The 14,723-nt window shown below is 40.2% G+C and overlaps 1 protein-coding gene across 6 annotated transcripts in view; it reads left to right on the top strand.

Moving 5' to 3' along the window:
* The window catches only part of GFM2 (GTP dependent ribosome recycling factor mitochondrial 2), a 58,123-nt gene that overhangs the window by 1,841 nt on the left and 41,559 nt on the right, over window positions 1–14,723 (top strand). For 4 of the 6 annotated variants that reach the window (XM_037032214.1, XM_037032215.1, XM_037032211.1 and 1 more), the window contains exons 2-5: window positions 49–135; window positions 2,140–2,224; window positions 4,098–4,155; window positions 4,606–4,703. In XM_037032214.1, coding sequence (XP_036888109.1) covers window positions 73–135; window positions 2,140–2,224; window positions 4,098–4,155; window positions 4,606–4,703 — 304 coding nt within the window. In that variant the 5' untranslated portion in view covers window positions 49–72. Of the gene's footprint in view, window positions 1–48; window positions 136–2,139; window positions 2,225–4,097; window positions 4,156–4,605; window positions 4,704–13,519; window positions 13,578–14,723 lie in introns of those variants that run through there. The other 2 variants (XM_037032213.1, XM_037032216.1) reach the window with 2 other exon arrangements.

Genomic DNA, 14,723 nt, shown 5'->3' with positions numbered 1-14,723 from the left:
ATGTAATATATAAACTTAGTTTTATAGTTTTGTATTTTTCTTTTTCAGAGAGTAACAGTTTAGAAGGCCAAGATGTTGTCTAATTTGAGGACATTTGCAGTGGGTCATAAGAAAATTACTTGCTTGCACATTAATGTAAGTGTTTTTGTAAAATTAAATGTACTTCAACAACATTAGTTACTTTACTTCCCAAAAGGCCTACTATGTATGTGTATATACATATATGTGTGTGCATATGTGTATGTATATACACAAATATGTGTATACACGTGTGTATATATTAATCTGTCTTTATCTTTAGCAGTTCTTGACAGGTAAGGGAGAACCTGTAACCAAGAGGTATGCCTTATCATTAGTTTGTAAATTTATTTTGCTGCTTTAAAATCACCTGTGCTGCAAGCATTTTGAAAAATAACAATTTCTGTGTTCCATTTGGAAGTTGTTAGTGGCCCAAGGAGTTATGGTTTTTCTTCAGTGTTTTCATTGCTGTCACTTTAAGACCTTACTCCCTGTCTTACCTTGGTGGAAATTTTAATAGCTTTGAGTCTCTTCTTTATTCTTAACATATTTTCTTAGGATAATAGTGTTTCATTTCTAGAAACTTGGTAACTAATGTAAAAATAATATAGAAGTCACACGCATGCATTCTGAGATTATATAAAAGGTAATTTGTGGCAACCCCATATCATTACATATACTAACTGTAACAATTCCAAATATATTGTCAGCCATTAAATGTGTACCTAGTACCCTGGCTGGTGTGCCTCACTGGACTGAGTGCCAGCCTGTGAACTTAAAGGTCGCAGGTTCAATTCCCAGTCAGGGCATGTGCCTGGTTGTGGGCCAGGTTCCCAGGTGGGGCCGTGGAAGAGGCAATATATCTGTGCATCTCTCACACATCAGTGTTTCTCTCCCTCTCTTTCTCCTTCCCTTCCTGTCTCTAAAGATAAATAAATAAAATGGTTTTTTTTTTTTTACAGAAGTATATCTAGTGATCTAGGGATAAATTGGGTTGGAGAATATTCATCCTCTATGTGGGAATATTAGAAGATACCTGGGCAGCATTTTTAAAGGCTGGTTTCTTCTCCCCACACCCCACATGTTTTTTAAAAGCCTTGGAGGTGTTTCTAATGTGTAGCTTTTGTTGTAAATCCTGAAACAGCTGATGGTTTTAGAATTCATGACCCCCACCAGTTCTCAGTAGCTGTAGAGGAGAACCAAGCAGTATCCAAGGTGAGAGACTTTTTTAACCTTTATGAGTCTCTGGAAAGTTCAGAATCTTGGTTCCCAAACTATAGCTATCAGAGTCACCTGGAGAGCTTGTTAAGATACATTGTTTTGCCCCAACCTCAGAGTTTCTGGACACACTCTTGTTCGGAGTAGGTCCTGAGAACATGGCTCTCTAATAAGTTCCCATGATACTAACTAATGCTACAGGTCTAGGAGAACCAGCATGTAAAGTCGGCTCAAAATAGCAAACTAGTATTAATTTTATTCTTTTTCTTTCCTGTGGTGTAATTCAGATCGTCACTTTTATTTATTTATTTTTTTAATATATTTTATTGATTATACCATTACAGTTGTTCTATTCCCCCCCTTCATTCCCCTCCACCCGCACACTCCCTCCCCCACCGTTCTCCCCCCCTTTGTTTATAACCACGTGTCTCAAGTTCTTTAGATTCTATATTTCCCCCACTATTCTCGCCCTCCCCCTATCTATTTTCTACCTACCATCTATGCTATTTTCTGTGCCTTCTCCCCCCTTCTCCTCCTCCCACTCCCCTGTTGCTAACCCTCCATGCGTTCTTCATTTCTATGGTTCCACTCCTGATCTAGCTGTCCTCTTGGTTTGCTTTTGTTTTAGGTGTGGTTGTTAATAACTGTAAGTTTGCTGTCCTTTAACTGTTAATATTTTTCATCTTCTTTTTCTTATATAAGTCCCTTTAGCATTTCATATAATAAGGGCTTGGTGATGATGAACTCAGATCGTCACTTTTAAAAAGAATTGGAGTTAATAGATTGGCACTGCTTTAAATACATTCAAAGTATTTTGTCCTCTGAAAAACCAGTTATAATGTTAAAATTACTATAATAAGTCATACTAACAAAATTAATGTTGTTTCTTTTTCTCCTCACTAGAATATATATTGCTCTAGAATTACATCAAGTTTAAAAAGAATAAAGACACATGTGCCTCTTGGAAGAAGTTACAGTTCCCTGCCAGGTAATACTGCTAGATTCCCCTCGATTTAATTAAACTGCACTTGCTTTCTTCTCTCTGCCTCTCCTCCCCTCCCCTCTCCCTTCCTCTCCTTTCCCTCTTTTCTCCTCCTCCTTTCCCCCTCCTCCTCTTGGTCCCCTCCTCCCCTCTGCCTCACCCTCTCTCCCTCTCTCCCTCTCTTCCTTGTCCTCCTTCTTTCTCTCCTCCATCCAAATCTCTCTCATTTGTAAGCATCTCTCGTGTTAGGGGGCTCCAACCATTTTGGAAATAGTGGCTCCTTTTACTTCTTGGCTATTTCCTTGATGTTATTACGAACTGGGTGTATTCTGATAGATGGCAGGAGGCAGTGCCAGCAGACTTATTAGGCTCCTCCTCTGTGGCCATCTTGAGGAGCTGAATGAAGGAAAGGGCTGAGCTGGCTTTAGTAGCTGGCTCAAAAGTTTAGCTGGTGAGTCTGCTTGCAGATTGCTCTGGCTATACATTGATTTTCTAGTCTATTTCTGGTTTTTATACAAAAGTATTTTCATCAATAGGGGTTTACCAGAATAATTTATGTTGAAGGCTCTTGAAAGCATAGTTTGGCTAAATAGTTATCTGGGATAGTTTAGGTTAGATACTATAGCTATTAAAAGCTGGAAGCAAGAGAACCTGCCAATTCTGACCATTCTTGCTATGTTTGAAGTCAGCAAGCATGTGGGAGACTCGATGGAACTAGTTTCTTTCTTTTTTTTTTAAAAGATTTTATTTATTTATTTATCTTTAGAGGGTAAGGAGAGAGGGAGAGAAACATCAATGTATGGCATCCCCTGCTGGCAGTTGGCCTGCAGAGAACTAGCCTGCAACTCAGGCATGTGCCCTGACTGGGAATCGAACCGAGATCCTCTGGTTTGCAAGCCTGTGCTCAATCCACTGAGCTACAGCAGCCAGGGCTTTGATGGAACTAGTTTCATTCTTTTGCTGTTCTCATTACTATCTTTGCCATGTGAGAAAAACAGTGTAAAAACACCGATAGTCTTTGTGACTTGTAAAGGAATGTGAATTTAATGGCCTGGCCTGCATTATTGGTGTGTATCTAGGTTTCTGTATTTTGCTCATGAAAATTTATCTGTAGCAGTACAGATTATTTTTCATCTTCAAACCTCCATGAGGTTTCCAAAATGTAGTAGAACTCTTGATTTATTATAGAGATTTGGGAGAACCTGTTTAAATAGCAGGAAGTTATAGATAACATTATAAATACAATGGCCTTGTTGCTTTAATATTTTTAATAAAATATGTGGTAAGCATGGAGTAAGATACTATGGACTTTTTTTCATTCCAGAAATACTACTTGGCCTTTTAGAAGTATTAGATTATTGTAGCTTCTGTTCACTAGTGTCTTTCAGCGTGACCTTGAAGATGTCGTGTCCCTGGCAGTGCTGTGGAAGGGTGGGCTCCAGACGGCACGAACATCCATTGTCAGCCTATAGGAGGATCCCTCTTAGCTCTTAAAGCCTTGATGATGCGGGTTCATAGGACTGTGCATTTTGTATTTCCTTTGGCTCAAGATATACTGTCTTAAGATTATTTATATGAACATTAGTTCTAATTCTACAGTTCTATTGTGAAATTGTGGAAGGTAGTAGAGATTGGGGTAAATCTGTATTTTTCTAAGGATGTGATCTAGAAATTGATGTTTAAAAACTTTACCTTGTTTTATTGTCATCCATAGCCATTTTTTAGAGATTACAGGAAAATAAATTTTAGGTGAATGAGACTTACTTAGCTTGGATTTATTTTATTTAGAATTACAGTATTTGCTTAAAATTATTTTTATTTCATCTTATGTTAAAGGAATATTTCTTAAACAGTTTATTTTTAACCCCTTTTCTGTTAGGTTTAATAGGAAATGATATCAAATCTCTCCATTCCGTCATCAGTCCTCCTGTAGCTAAGTAAGTATTACCTTTTCATGGACATTGTCTTCTCCGTTGGCTGCCACAAAGAGGTGCAGTTTTCCCGCATGGGCTTTATTCAGCGTTGTTAGCGAATGCCCTAATTTCAGTGACTTTTTGCCTTGCCTTACTATAAATGCATATTGGAATGTATCTTAAAAGCTATTTTCTTTTCATAATTGAATGATAAAAATTTTAGTGCAGCAACAGCACACTTTTCATAGAAATAAATGTAAGATTACTCACAAGATTGTAGTTAGCTCTTTTGGTACTTATTTTGTTGGAGTACCATCATAGTGATATGTTTTCCACTTTTCTAGTTTTTACATCATTGTATAAATTATTGAAGTACTAACCAACTTCAAAATTTGCACAGCATAGATATTTGGGTTTTACAATTTTAGTCACGTCCACCTTATGATGCATGTCTTTTTTCTCTGTTTTGAACAGAATCCGTAATATTGGAATTATGGCTCATATTGATGCAGGCAAAACTACCACCACAGAAAGAATACTGTACTATTCTGGATACACGAGATCATTGGGAGGTTAGAGTGGATTTCTCCTTTCCCTACCCCCATTAGCAAAACGATCACGGGAAAATGTTTGGAGTAAGAAGTCAACCTAGAGATCTTGAGCATGGCATGGAGGCACTAATGTCTAAACCACAGCATAAAAATTAGTTGCAGTACCCATCAAAGGGTCTTTCTCGTTTCAGCTGAACAGTCAGACTCATGAGACTGTCTTAGGCCACACTGGGCGCTGTTCTACTTCCCCTGTAGCACAGGAACCCTAACTTACCAGCAGACCAGCAACAGGTGTTTCTTTCTATAGGAGTTCTTGTAGCAGCCCCCATGGCTGTCTAGGAACTATCCTCGTTGACTAGCCAAAAGTGGTAGCTCAGTTATGAGGTATCAAGATTCTCAGGAGCCTCCCTGGCTTAGAAGACTCATGCCCCTTAGAAATGAGTTATCTCTTGTTACAGCTCCATGGACTATCTTCAGGGCCTCCCACTAGGGACGTGCCATGCCCACTCAGGGAAACCTAAAGCTATGTGTCTCCATCAGGTATAATAATTCCTTTATAGTTCTTCCCAATTCAGACGTAGCTTACCACATTTTTTTCCATAAGAAGTGTTGCCTCGCCCTGGCCAGTGTGGCTCAGTTGGTTGGAGCATCATCCAATATACCAAAAGGTTGGCGGTTTGATTCCCAGTCAGGGCACATTCCTAGCTTGTGGGTTCGATCCCTGATTGGGGTGTGTGTGGGAGACAACCATCGATGTTTCTTTCTCACATCAGTGTTTCTCTGTCTCTCTCTCCCTTCCACTTTCTCTAACTTCAATAAACGTATTACATTAAAAAAATACATTTAGAAAAAGATGTGTTGCCTAGGTACATAGTTGACATGCTTCTGTTTTCTGATTTCTAGAAGATAAGAACCAGAAAGTTAACCAGAGGTTAAGTTCTCATGCAGAGAAAGGATTTTTTAATTTTTCCCCCATAATAGTAGTATGATTTACCTAAGTTTTGAATTTGTTTTTTAATTATAACATGTCAAAAAACTGTTGTTCTTGACCAGACATTCACATTTGAAATGCCATGCAGCTTCTTTTGTTGTTGTTTTGTTTTTGAATAACTGCACCCTTGCTCCATTCCTGTGTTTTTTTGATGAATCAACCCTTTTATCATTATGAAATGGCTTTTTTAAATCCCTGGTAAAACAGTTTGTTTTAAAATTTAAAGTGGAGGTCATCGGGTCTAGAGTACCAGAACCGGAAATACCTTTTTCCAAAGCTCCACAGTGGTTTTGAAATGCGCTGTATTGAGAATCATTTCTCTGGACCCTTGGAGTTGGTTCTCAATAGAGTGCATTTCAAATGGAGATTCTAATCCTGGATGTTCTTTTCCTCCCAGGAGTGTAATCTTCATGATGGTACCTTTCTAAACATAAAGCACAAGACTTTCTCACAGAAGTTCTACTATGTAAATTGGAATATAACAGACAGCAAAACATGGAACATTGTTAGGCTTCCTTTATTGTGTCATGAATCTGATTAATAATCTTCCCCTCACATCCTCAGTTCGGATTCCTAGAGCAAGAGTCCAGAATGAGGGGGCCCAGGCAACTTTCAAGTTACCTTTTCAAAATTGTGGTAAAAAGCACATAATATACAATTTGCCATCTTAACACTACTCTCACTAGTGTTAAGTATATGAGCAGAGTTTGCCACCAGTCTCCAGAGCATCTTACAAAACCCAGACCCCATCCCCAATAAAGGACTTCTGTGTCCCCTCCACCCAGCAGCCCCTGGAAACCACTCTGTTTTCTCCTCTTGTATATGTGACTGCTCTGTCTAGGTGACTGGCTTATTTAGCACTTAATGTTCTTGAGGTTCATCTGTGTTGTGTGGCATGTGTCAGAATTTACTTCTTTTTTAAGGCTGGTAATAAATCCATTGTATGTATACGTGAGATAGATTTGGAGGTTCAGGCCAGAGGCCTAGAAACCATCTAAAGTGTGGCAGAACTCGTTCCAGCCTTGATTTTGTTAGTCATATTAGTAATCATAAAGAATAGAAAATAAGGTTATTATTGTGGTTAAAAGTCTTGCTATTATCACTGTAACTGATTTTAAAAATTACGCCTAATTTGGTTAGTTTTTGGTCTTTGTCCTTAATGATGTTTGTTTTCTTGGTTAGTTATGAATAACTAGCAATACTAATACATTGCTTTAACATAGCTATTTAGAGTTGCTAACAAATGTATTTTCCTTTTTTATTTCCCTCTCCATTGGTGCGTATGTGTATGTGTATGTACACATGTGCACACACCCAAACATGATGTGGGGAAACCAGCTGCGTTTTAGAGGTTTAATGGTTTTACAGGTAGCAGTAGTATAAGGCCATGATGACTTGTGTTTTTGAATTTTCAATGATAAAAATCAGCTTTTTTTCATTTTTTATTTTTTATTTTACTTATTTTTTATTTTTTAAAGATTTTATTTATTTATTTGTCTTTAGAGGGGAAGGAGAGAGGGAGAGAAACATCAATGTATGGTTGCCCTTCATGTGTTCCCTGCTGGGAGTTGGCCTGCAGGGAACTGGCCTGCAACCCAGGCATGTGCCCTGACTGGGAATCGAACTGCGATTCTCTGGTTCGCAGGCCTGTGCTCAATCCACTGAGCTACGCCAGCCAGGGCCTCATTTTTTTAAAAAAATGTTTATTTTTCAATTATAGTTTACATATAATATTAGGTTAGTGTCAGGTGTACAACATAGTGGTTAGACATCTATATGACTTGGGAAGTTACCACCCTGATAGTTATTACATCATTATGGACTATATTTCCTGTGCTGTACTTCACATCCTTGTGACTATTTTTTTAATTGTATTTTTTCCATTGCCCTTTAGTCCCCTTACACGCCCTTCTCCCCCGCAATCACCACACTGTTGTCCATGTCCATGAGTCTTTTTTCCTTTTTGCTCAGTCCCTCCACCCCATCACCTCCCTTCCTCCCTTCCCCCCAGCTGTCATCCTGTTCTCTGTCTATGAGTCTGTCTATTTTCCTTGTTAGCTTAGTTTGTTCATTAGATTCCACCTAGTAGTGAAATCATACAGTATTTGTCTTTCTCTGACTGGCTTATTTCACTTATCATAATGTTCTCCAGGTCCATCCAGGCTGTCACAAAGGGTAAAATTTTCTTCTTCTTTACAGCTGTATAGTATTCCATTATGTAAATATCCCATAGTCATTTTATCCCCTCATCAACTGATGGATACTTGGGCTGCTTCCGAATCTTGGCAGTTATACAGAGCCCTGCAGTGAACACAGGGGTGCTTATGTTCTTTCGAATCAGTCTTTCCAGTTTCTTGGGATAAATTCCTGGAAGTGGAATCGCAGATCATAAGACAATTCCATTTTTAATTTTTTTGAGGAATCTCCATACTGCTTTCCACAGTGGCTGCACCAATCTGCATTCCCACCAAGAGTAGAAAAGGATTCCCCTTTCTCCACATCCTTGCCAGCACTTGTTGTTTGTTGGTTTATTGATGATGGCCATTCTGACAGGTGTGAGATATCTCACTGTGGTTTTAATTTGCCCTTTCCTGATGATTGGTTATGTTGAGCATTTTTTTATGTCTATTGGCCATCTGCATGTCATCTTTGGAGAAATGTCTATTTCATTCCTCTGCCTATTATTTTAATCAAATTGGGGGGGGGTTGGTGTTAAATTGTGTGTCTTCTATGTATCTTGGATATTAACTTCTTATTGGATGTATCATCGTTGAGTATCTTCTCCCATTCAGTAAACTGCCTTTTTTTGTTGTTGATGGTTTTCTTCTCTCTGCAAAAACTTTTTAGTTTGATGTTGTCTCATTTGTTTATTCTTTCTTTTGTTTCCTTTGCTGGAGGAGAGATCCAAAAAAATATTGCAAAGAATGATGTCAAAGAGTTTACTGCCTGTGTTTTCTTCTACTTTTATGGTTTTGGGTCTTACATTTAGGTCTATAATCCATTTTGAGTATATTTTGTATATGGTGTAAGAAAGTGGTCTAGTTCCTTATTTATTAAATTTATTAGGATATTAACAAGATATGAGTTCAAGTGTACAGTTCTATAATGCATCATCTGTATATTGCATTACGTGCTCACCACCTCCAGTGTGGTTTTTTTCATCACCATTTTTGACCTTCATTACCCTCTTTCACCTCCCCCCCAACTTCAATAAACGTATTGAAGTTATATTTCCACTAGCTTATATTTCCACCAGCAGTGTGTGAGGGTTCCTTTTTCACCATATCGTCTCCAGCACTTACAATTTCTTTTCTTGTTGATACTAGATTTTTGTGGATACTAGTTCTAGATTTTTTATGTGGTTACCATTAGGTTTATGCAAAATAAAGTTTCATATATACAGTAACTCTTCTTTTTTTCTTCTTTAAAAATTTTTTTATCCTCAACCAAGGACATATTTTCATTGCTTTTTGAGAGAAAGAAAGAGAGAGAAACATTGATTGGTTGCCTCTCGTACACACCTGGGCTGGGGACCGTATGTTCCTGGACCAGAGATGAAACCCACAACCTTTTGGTTATGGGATGCCTCTCCAACCCAGCCACACCGGCCAGGGCAGCTCTTTTCCTTCTGAATGCATTTTATCTCCATCCACCTGTGCAAGATCAGTCCTTTATCCCCTCCCCTTTTATATTTTTGTTGTCTTATGCTCTGAGTTTATTGCCACATTACTATAGCTATTGTCTTCTTTTTTAAATGTGTTTACCTCCTTAAGCCATTATATAATATTTAAGTGTTTAATATTCTGTGCTGAACAAGGGCTGCAGTTTCCTGCTTCTGTCTGTCTGTTAGTCATGTTACTCATAGTTTGGTATCCTTTGTCTTTTTGTTTCAGGTAGAACAAACTTCAGTAGTTCCTCCAATGCAGGTCTTGTGGTAAATTCCCTTAACTTGTATATGTCTGGGAAAATCTCTAAATTCTCCTTCTTATCTAAAGGATAACTTTGCTGGGTATATTATTCTTGGCTGGTGATTTCTCCTTCTCATAATTTGAATGTTTGATTCCATCCTCTCATAGTATGTCGGTTTCTGCTGAAAAATCTGATTATTATCTGCTGGGATTTCCTTTATAGGTTATTGTCTTTTTTTCTCTGGCTGCCTTAAGAATTTTTTCTTTGTCATTAACTTTTTGATAGTTTTAGTGTAGTGTACTTTTTCGGTTGTGATAATTAGGTGTTCTGTTAGTATCTTGGATTCGAGGACCCAGTGCTCTCCGTAGATTTGGGGGGGGCTCTTATTGGTTATCTGTTTGAATAGGTTGTCTCCTTCTGTGACTCTTCATTCTGGTGTACCCATTATTTTATATCCCTCTTTCTGATGGAGTCAGGTGGTTCTCGTAGTCTTGAGTTTTCTTTTTTTTTTTACTCTCGATTTTCTTCTTCCACCTGAGTCATTTCTAGATTTCTGTCTTCTATGTTACTAATTTCCTCTAAGTGGTCTGTTGTACTTCCTAGCTTCCTAGTTCATTCTTCATCTCATTTATTGAGTTCTTCAGCTCCAGAATTTGTTTGCTTCTTTTTTTATAATTTCAGTCTCTTTAGTGAAGTAGTCCTTTTGTTTATTGATTCAATTTCTGAGTTTGTTGAATTATTTTTCTGAGTTCTAGTATTGTGGAGTTTCTTCAGAACCGCAGTCTTACATTCTCTGTCATTTAAATCAGTCTTCCATGTCTTTAAGTTTATTTTTTGGAGATTTTTCATTTTCTTTCTGAACTCCCTTGTTACCTTGGTTATTCATTGGGCTTGTTGATTATTTCTCTGCCTGGGCATTTGTGAGAAGGACATCTTTCTTTTTTTTTAATTTGACTTCACTGTTCAGCAGATTTGTAGGCGAGGTCTTTTTGTTTTCCAGTAGGTGGTGCTGAAGCACAAGTTTTTATTTTCTCTCATCTGTACTTCTGGGCCTTCTGGGATCTCTGTCAGGTAGTGTTGCCTGGGTCATGGAAAACTCCCTGTATTCCCTGAACAGGTGGGGATTCCCGTTACATCTCAGTTGCTTCTATCTCAGGACACCATCCCCATGTTGGGACCTAGATGGGTCTTGTGGCCTGAGCGTAGCCTTCCTGATGCAGCCTTCCCGCAGCCAAAGGCTACCAGCTGTGCCACCACAGTGGGGAGGGGAGGGGAGGGGAGGGGAGGGCTGGAGGAGGCAGGTTCCAGAATCTGCAGCTCTGATCTCTCCAGTGCTTTTAGCAGCAATGAGTACTGACCAGTTATGCTGGAAAGTATTTTCTGGCCTTTTGTGATCTGTCAAGTGAGGATTTTACAGCTTGGTGGGCCAGGAGAGGTTGGGTATGGTGGGTTCCTTTGTCTGGTCCTTGTGATGGAGGCTTGAGGAATGTTGTCACCTTTTGCACAGCTCCCCTGCTCCCGGCGCTGGGCTCATCCTCAGTGTGTGCCCGTCACCCAGGTCTGATGTCGCCTCTGCCCCTCTGATCTGGTCTGCTCAGGTGAGGCTGCACCCCCACCCTTCACTGCTATAGCATTCGCTGGGGTGGGAGCAGGCACCAGTCTGTGTTTGCAGTTTCTGTTTCTGACCTTTTTTCCCCATTCCATCTTCCGTGTTCACTCTGGTAACCAATGAACCCACCTTTAGAGGCGTCAATGCGTGGATCTCTCAGACATGTTTGTGTACGGAAAAGGATCCTTTGTTGCGTTATAGCTGTCCAATTTGTATCTTCCAGGGGAGAGACCTAGAGGTCCTCTCATGTTGCCATGTTGCTGACGTCACTCCCGATAGTTTTGATTTTTTTCCTTTCTTCTTTTAGAAGTTCTGTTAACCTTTCCTGTAATACTGGTTTAGTGGTGGTGAACTACTTTACCTTTTACTTGTCTGGGGAGCTCTTTATCTGTTCTTCGATCTAAATGACAGCCTTGCTGTCAAGAGAAGTCTTGAGTGTAGTTCCTTGTTTTTCATCACTTTGAATATTTAATGCCAGTCATTCTGGCCTGCAAAGTTTCTATTGAGAAATCAGCTGACAGTGTTATGGGTGCTTCCTTGTAGGGAACTAACTGCTGCTTTTCTCTTGGTGCTTTTAAGATTCTCTCTTTTGTCTTGAAGCTTGGCATTGTACTTATGGTGTGTCTTGGTGCGGGCATCTTTGGGTGTATCTCGTTTTATACTCTCTGCACTTCCTGGAGCTATGTCTATTTCTTTCACCACGTTAGGGAAGTTTTCCGTCATTATTTCCTCAACTAGGTTCTCAATGCCATGCTCACTCTCTTCTGCTGGTACTCCTATAATGCAAATGTTGGTGTACTTGATGTTGGTCCAGAGGTCCATTATGCTACCCTTATTTATTTAAACCCTCTTTCTTTTTGCTGTTCCAAGTTGGGTATTTTCTGCTACCTTGTCTTCATCTAATCTGCTGTTGATTCCCTCTAACGTATTCTTTATTTCAGTTATCATTCTTCATTTCTGATTGGACTTTTTAAAAACTGTTTTCTACCTCTTTGTTGAAGTTCTCCCTGAGTTCATCTATTCTTCTAAGTTCATTGAACATCCTTATTATCAGTGTTTTGAACTCTGCATCTGATAGATTGCTTGTCTGCATTTTATTTTATTTTTCTGGGGTTTTGTTCCGTTCTTTCATTTGGGACATGTTTCTTTGTCTGTTCATTTTGGCTGACTTCACGTGTTTGTTTCTGTGTAGGGAGATCTGCTACGACTCCCAGTCTCGGCAGAGTAGCTCACAGAGTAGGTGTCCTGTGTGCCCCAGTGGTGCAGTCTCCCTGGTTACCTGAGCCAGGTACTTCCAGGGTGTCTCTTGTGCAGGTTGTGTGTGCCCTCCTGTAGCGGTTGAACCTTGATTGCTGTTGGCACATCAGTGGGTGGGATTGACCCTCAGGCTGAGTGCCTGTGAAGGGTGGCCATGACTGGTGGCCATAGCCATGGCACCAGCTGGTGAGCTGTTGTACAGGTGTTGACCCCATGGAGTGGGGGCCACTTTAGTGGGGCTCTGGTGCCAGCCAAGTTCACCTTTCTTGTGTGTCTTTGTGGAGCAGGTTGGGTGGTGCTCCAGTGTGGTTTGAAGCTGGCCACCGGTTGTGTTGGTTCTTGAAGCTCTTGGGAGGGTCTCTGATGCTGGACAAAGTTAGCTGCAGCTTGTGCCCTGCTTGGGTCATCTGGTAGGAGCTGCAGAGTAGCCGGTGTTTGGTTGCCATTTGCACTGGACTTAGAGGTGTTGTGGGGAGGCTGTGCTGCGAACCTAGGCTGTCTGCCACAGGACCCTTTGGTGGACACCACGATGTGAGCTCAGGCCAGCTTGTGGCCACTTAGTTGGAGCTGTGTTGTAAAGCAAGACTGGTCACTGTTTATGCCAAGTGTGGGGTCACCTGAGGTAAGTCACAATACAGGTTGAGACCAGTCACCATTTGTGCTGGTGTTGGAGTCAGAGTCACTTAGCCAGAGGTTCAGAGCACCCCAAGGCCAGCTGCTGCTTGTTCTGGAGTTTTGGACCTTTGAGAGATTTTGAGAAAGTCTGCTTGGTTGGGTCTGCAGCTTGGGTCAAGGCAGCCCACTTGTTTTAAAAAGCTACTGGAAGAGATTTGGTTGGATGCACAAGTTGGGTGAGGTAGAATCTCAGGGAATCTCTAGGGCAGGGCAAGAGGTATTAGCCAGGTTAATAGAGAGCAGATTTAGTTTCTGCCTTTGCTGTATCTGCTGCTTGGGGCTCAACAGAGGAACAGGGTACCGGCCCTTCCATCTCCAGAGAAAGCTCTCCCAACCCCTGCTCTTTCAGCCCTCGCCCTAAAGCTAGTCTATTTAGTTCTTCCCCGTGTGTCCCCAGTGCTTTTAAAGTTGCTGTCCCTGTGTCAGATCCCAGAGCAAGTGAGTTTGTGAGCAAGTGAGTCCTCGGGTGGGCACCTCAAGAGGACGCCTAGCTCTCCAGCCATCCTCCTTGTTACTTGGACACAGTCCCTGCTGGCTTCATAGTCATGTGTTATGGGCACTCCTATTACTGGCCCTGGAGCTCTGGGTTAGGGAGCCTGATGTGGGGCTGGGACCTCTGGCTTCTCAGGGGGGCCACCATGGGTGTGGGACCTGCTCGTTCTGTGTCTTGTCCCTCAACCCACCATTCTCAGCATGGTTTCTTTATAACTTTAGGAATAGGACTTCTGTTTAGCTAGTCTTCAGGTGGTTCTCAATGATGGTTGTTCTATAATTTACTTGTAATTTTGATGTTATGGAAGGAGGCAAGCACAGCATTTACCTACTCTGCCATCTTGACTGGAAGTCCTCTTTTTCATGTCTTTTACTGTATAAATTTAATCAGAATAAAATGTGTAAGTTATGAATTTTATGGGAAGGTAGGTTAGAGGACTGGGTGAAAGGTGAAGGGATTAAGAAGTACAAATTGGTGGTTATGAAATAGTCACCTGCATGTCAAGTACAGCATAGGGAATATAGTCAATAATACCCTAATAATGATGTATGGTGTCAGGTGGTAATAGAAACATTGGAGGGAACACTATGTAAAATATGTGATTGTCTAACCACTGTGTTGTACACAACATATATTTGTATGCAGAAATTAATACAGAGGTAATATTGAGTGTAAACTAATTGAAAAAATAAATTGAGTTTAAAAAAGAGTTTTATTGCAGATTACTTTCAGTGACCATTTTGGTCATCAGGATGAACTTTATCCATAACTTTATGCTATAGAAGTTCTACTAAGACTTTACTTGCATTTGTATGAATAAATCCCCCCTCCTTTTTTAAATTTAATAATGAGAAGAGTTCATAAAGGAAAACTTGAGAGGAATATTTTCTCTACATTTTTCTGTATAGCTACCATTTACTTAACATTTTCTGAGCTAGGTACTTTATATATGGCCTTATTTCATTCTTATAACAACCCAGCAAATTTGGCTTTATTAGCTTGCTTTTGTGAACTAGGTTAAATAACTTGTTCAAGATCCCAGAGTAGTAGGCAGTAAGGTTGGCATTTGAGTCCAGCCCTCTCTGCTCTTTCATTGCACTGCTCTGC

Source organism: Sturnira hondurensis, unplaced genomic scaffold (assembly GCF_014824575.4).
Source record: "Sturnira hondurensis isolate 20B ecotype Veracruz unplaced genomic scaffold, ASM1482457v3 Scaffold0021354, whole genome shotgun sequence".
Classification (NCBI taxonomy): Eukaryota; Metazoa; Chordata; class Mammalia; order Chiroptera; family Phyllostomidae; genus Sturnira; species Sturnira hondurensis.
This window is presented reverse-complemented; position numbering and strand designations above follow the sequence as displayed.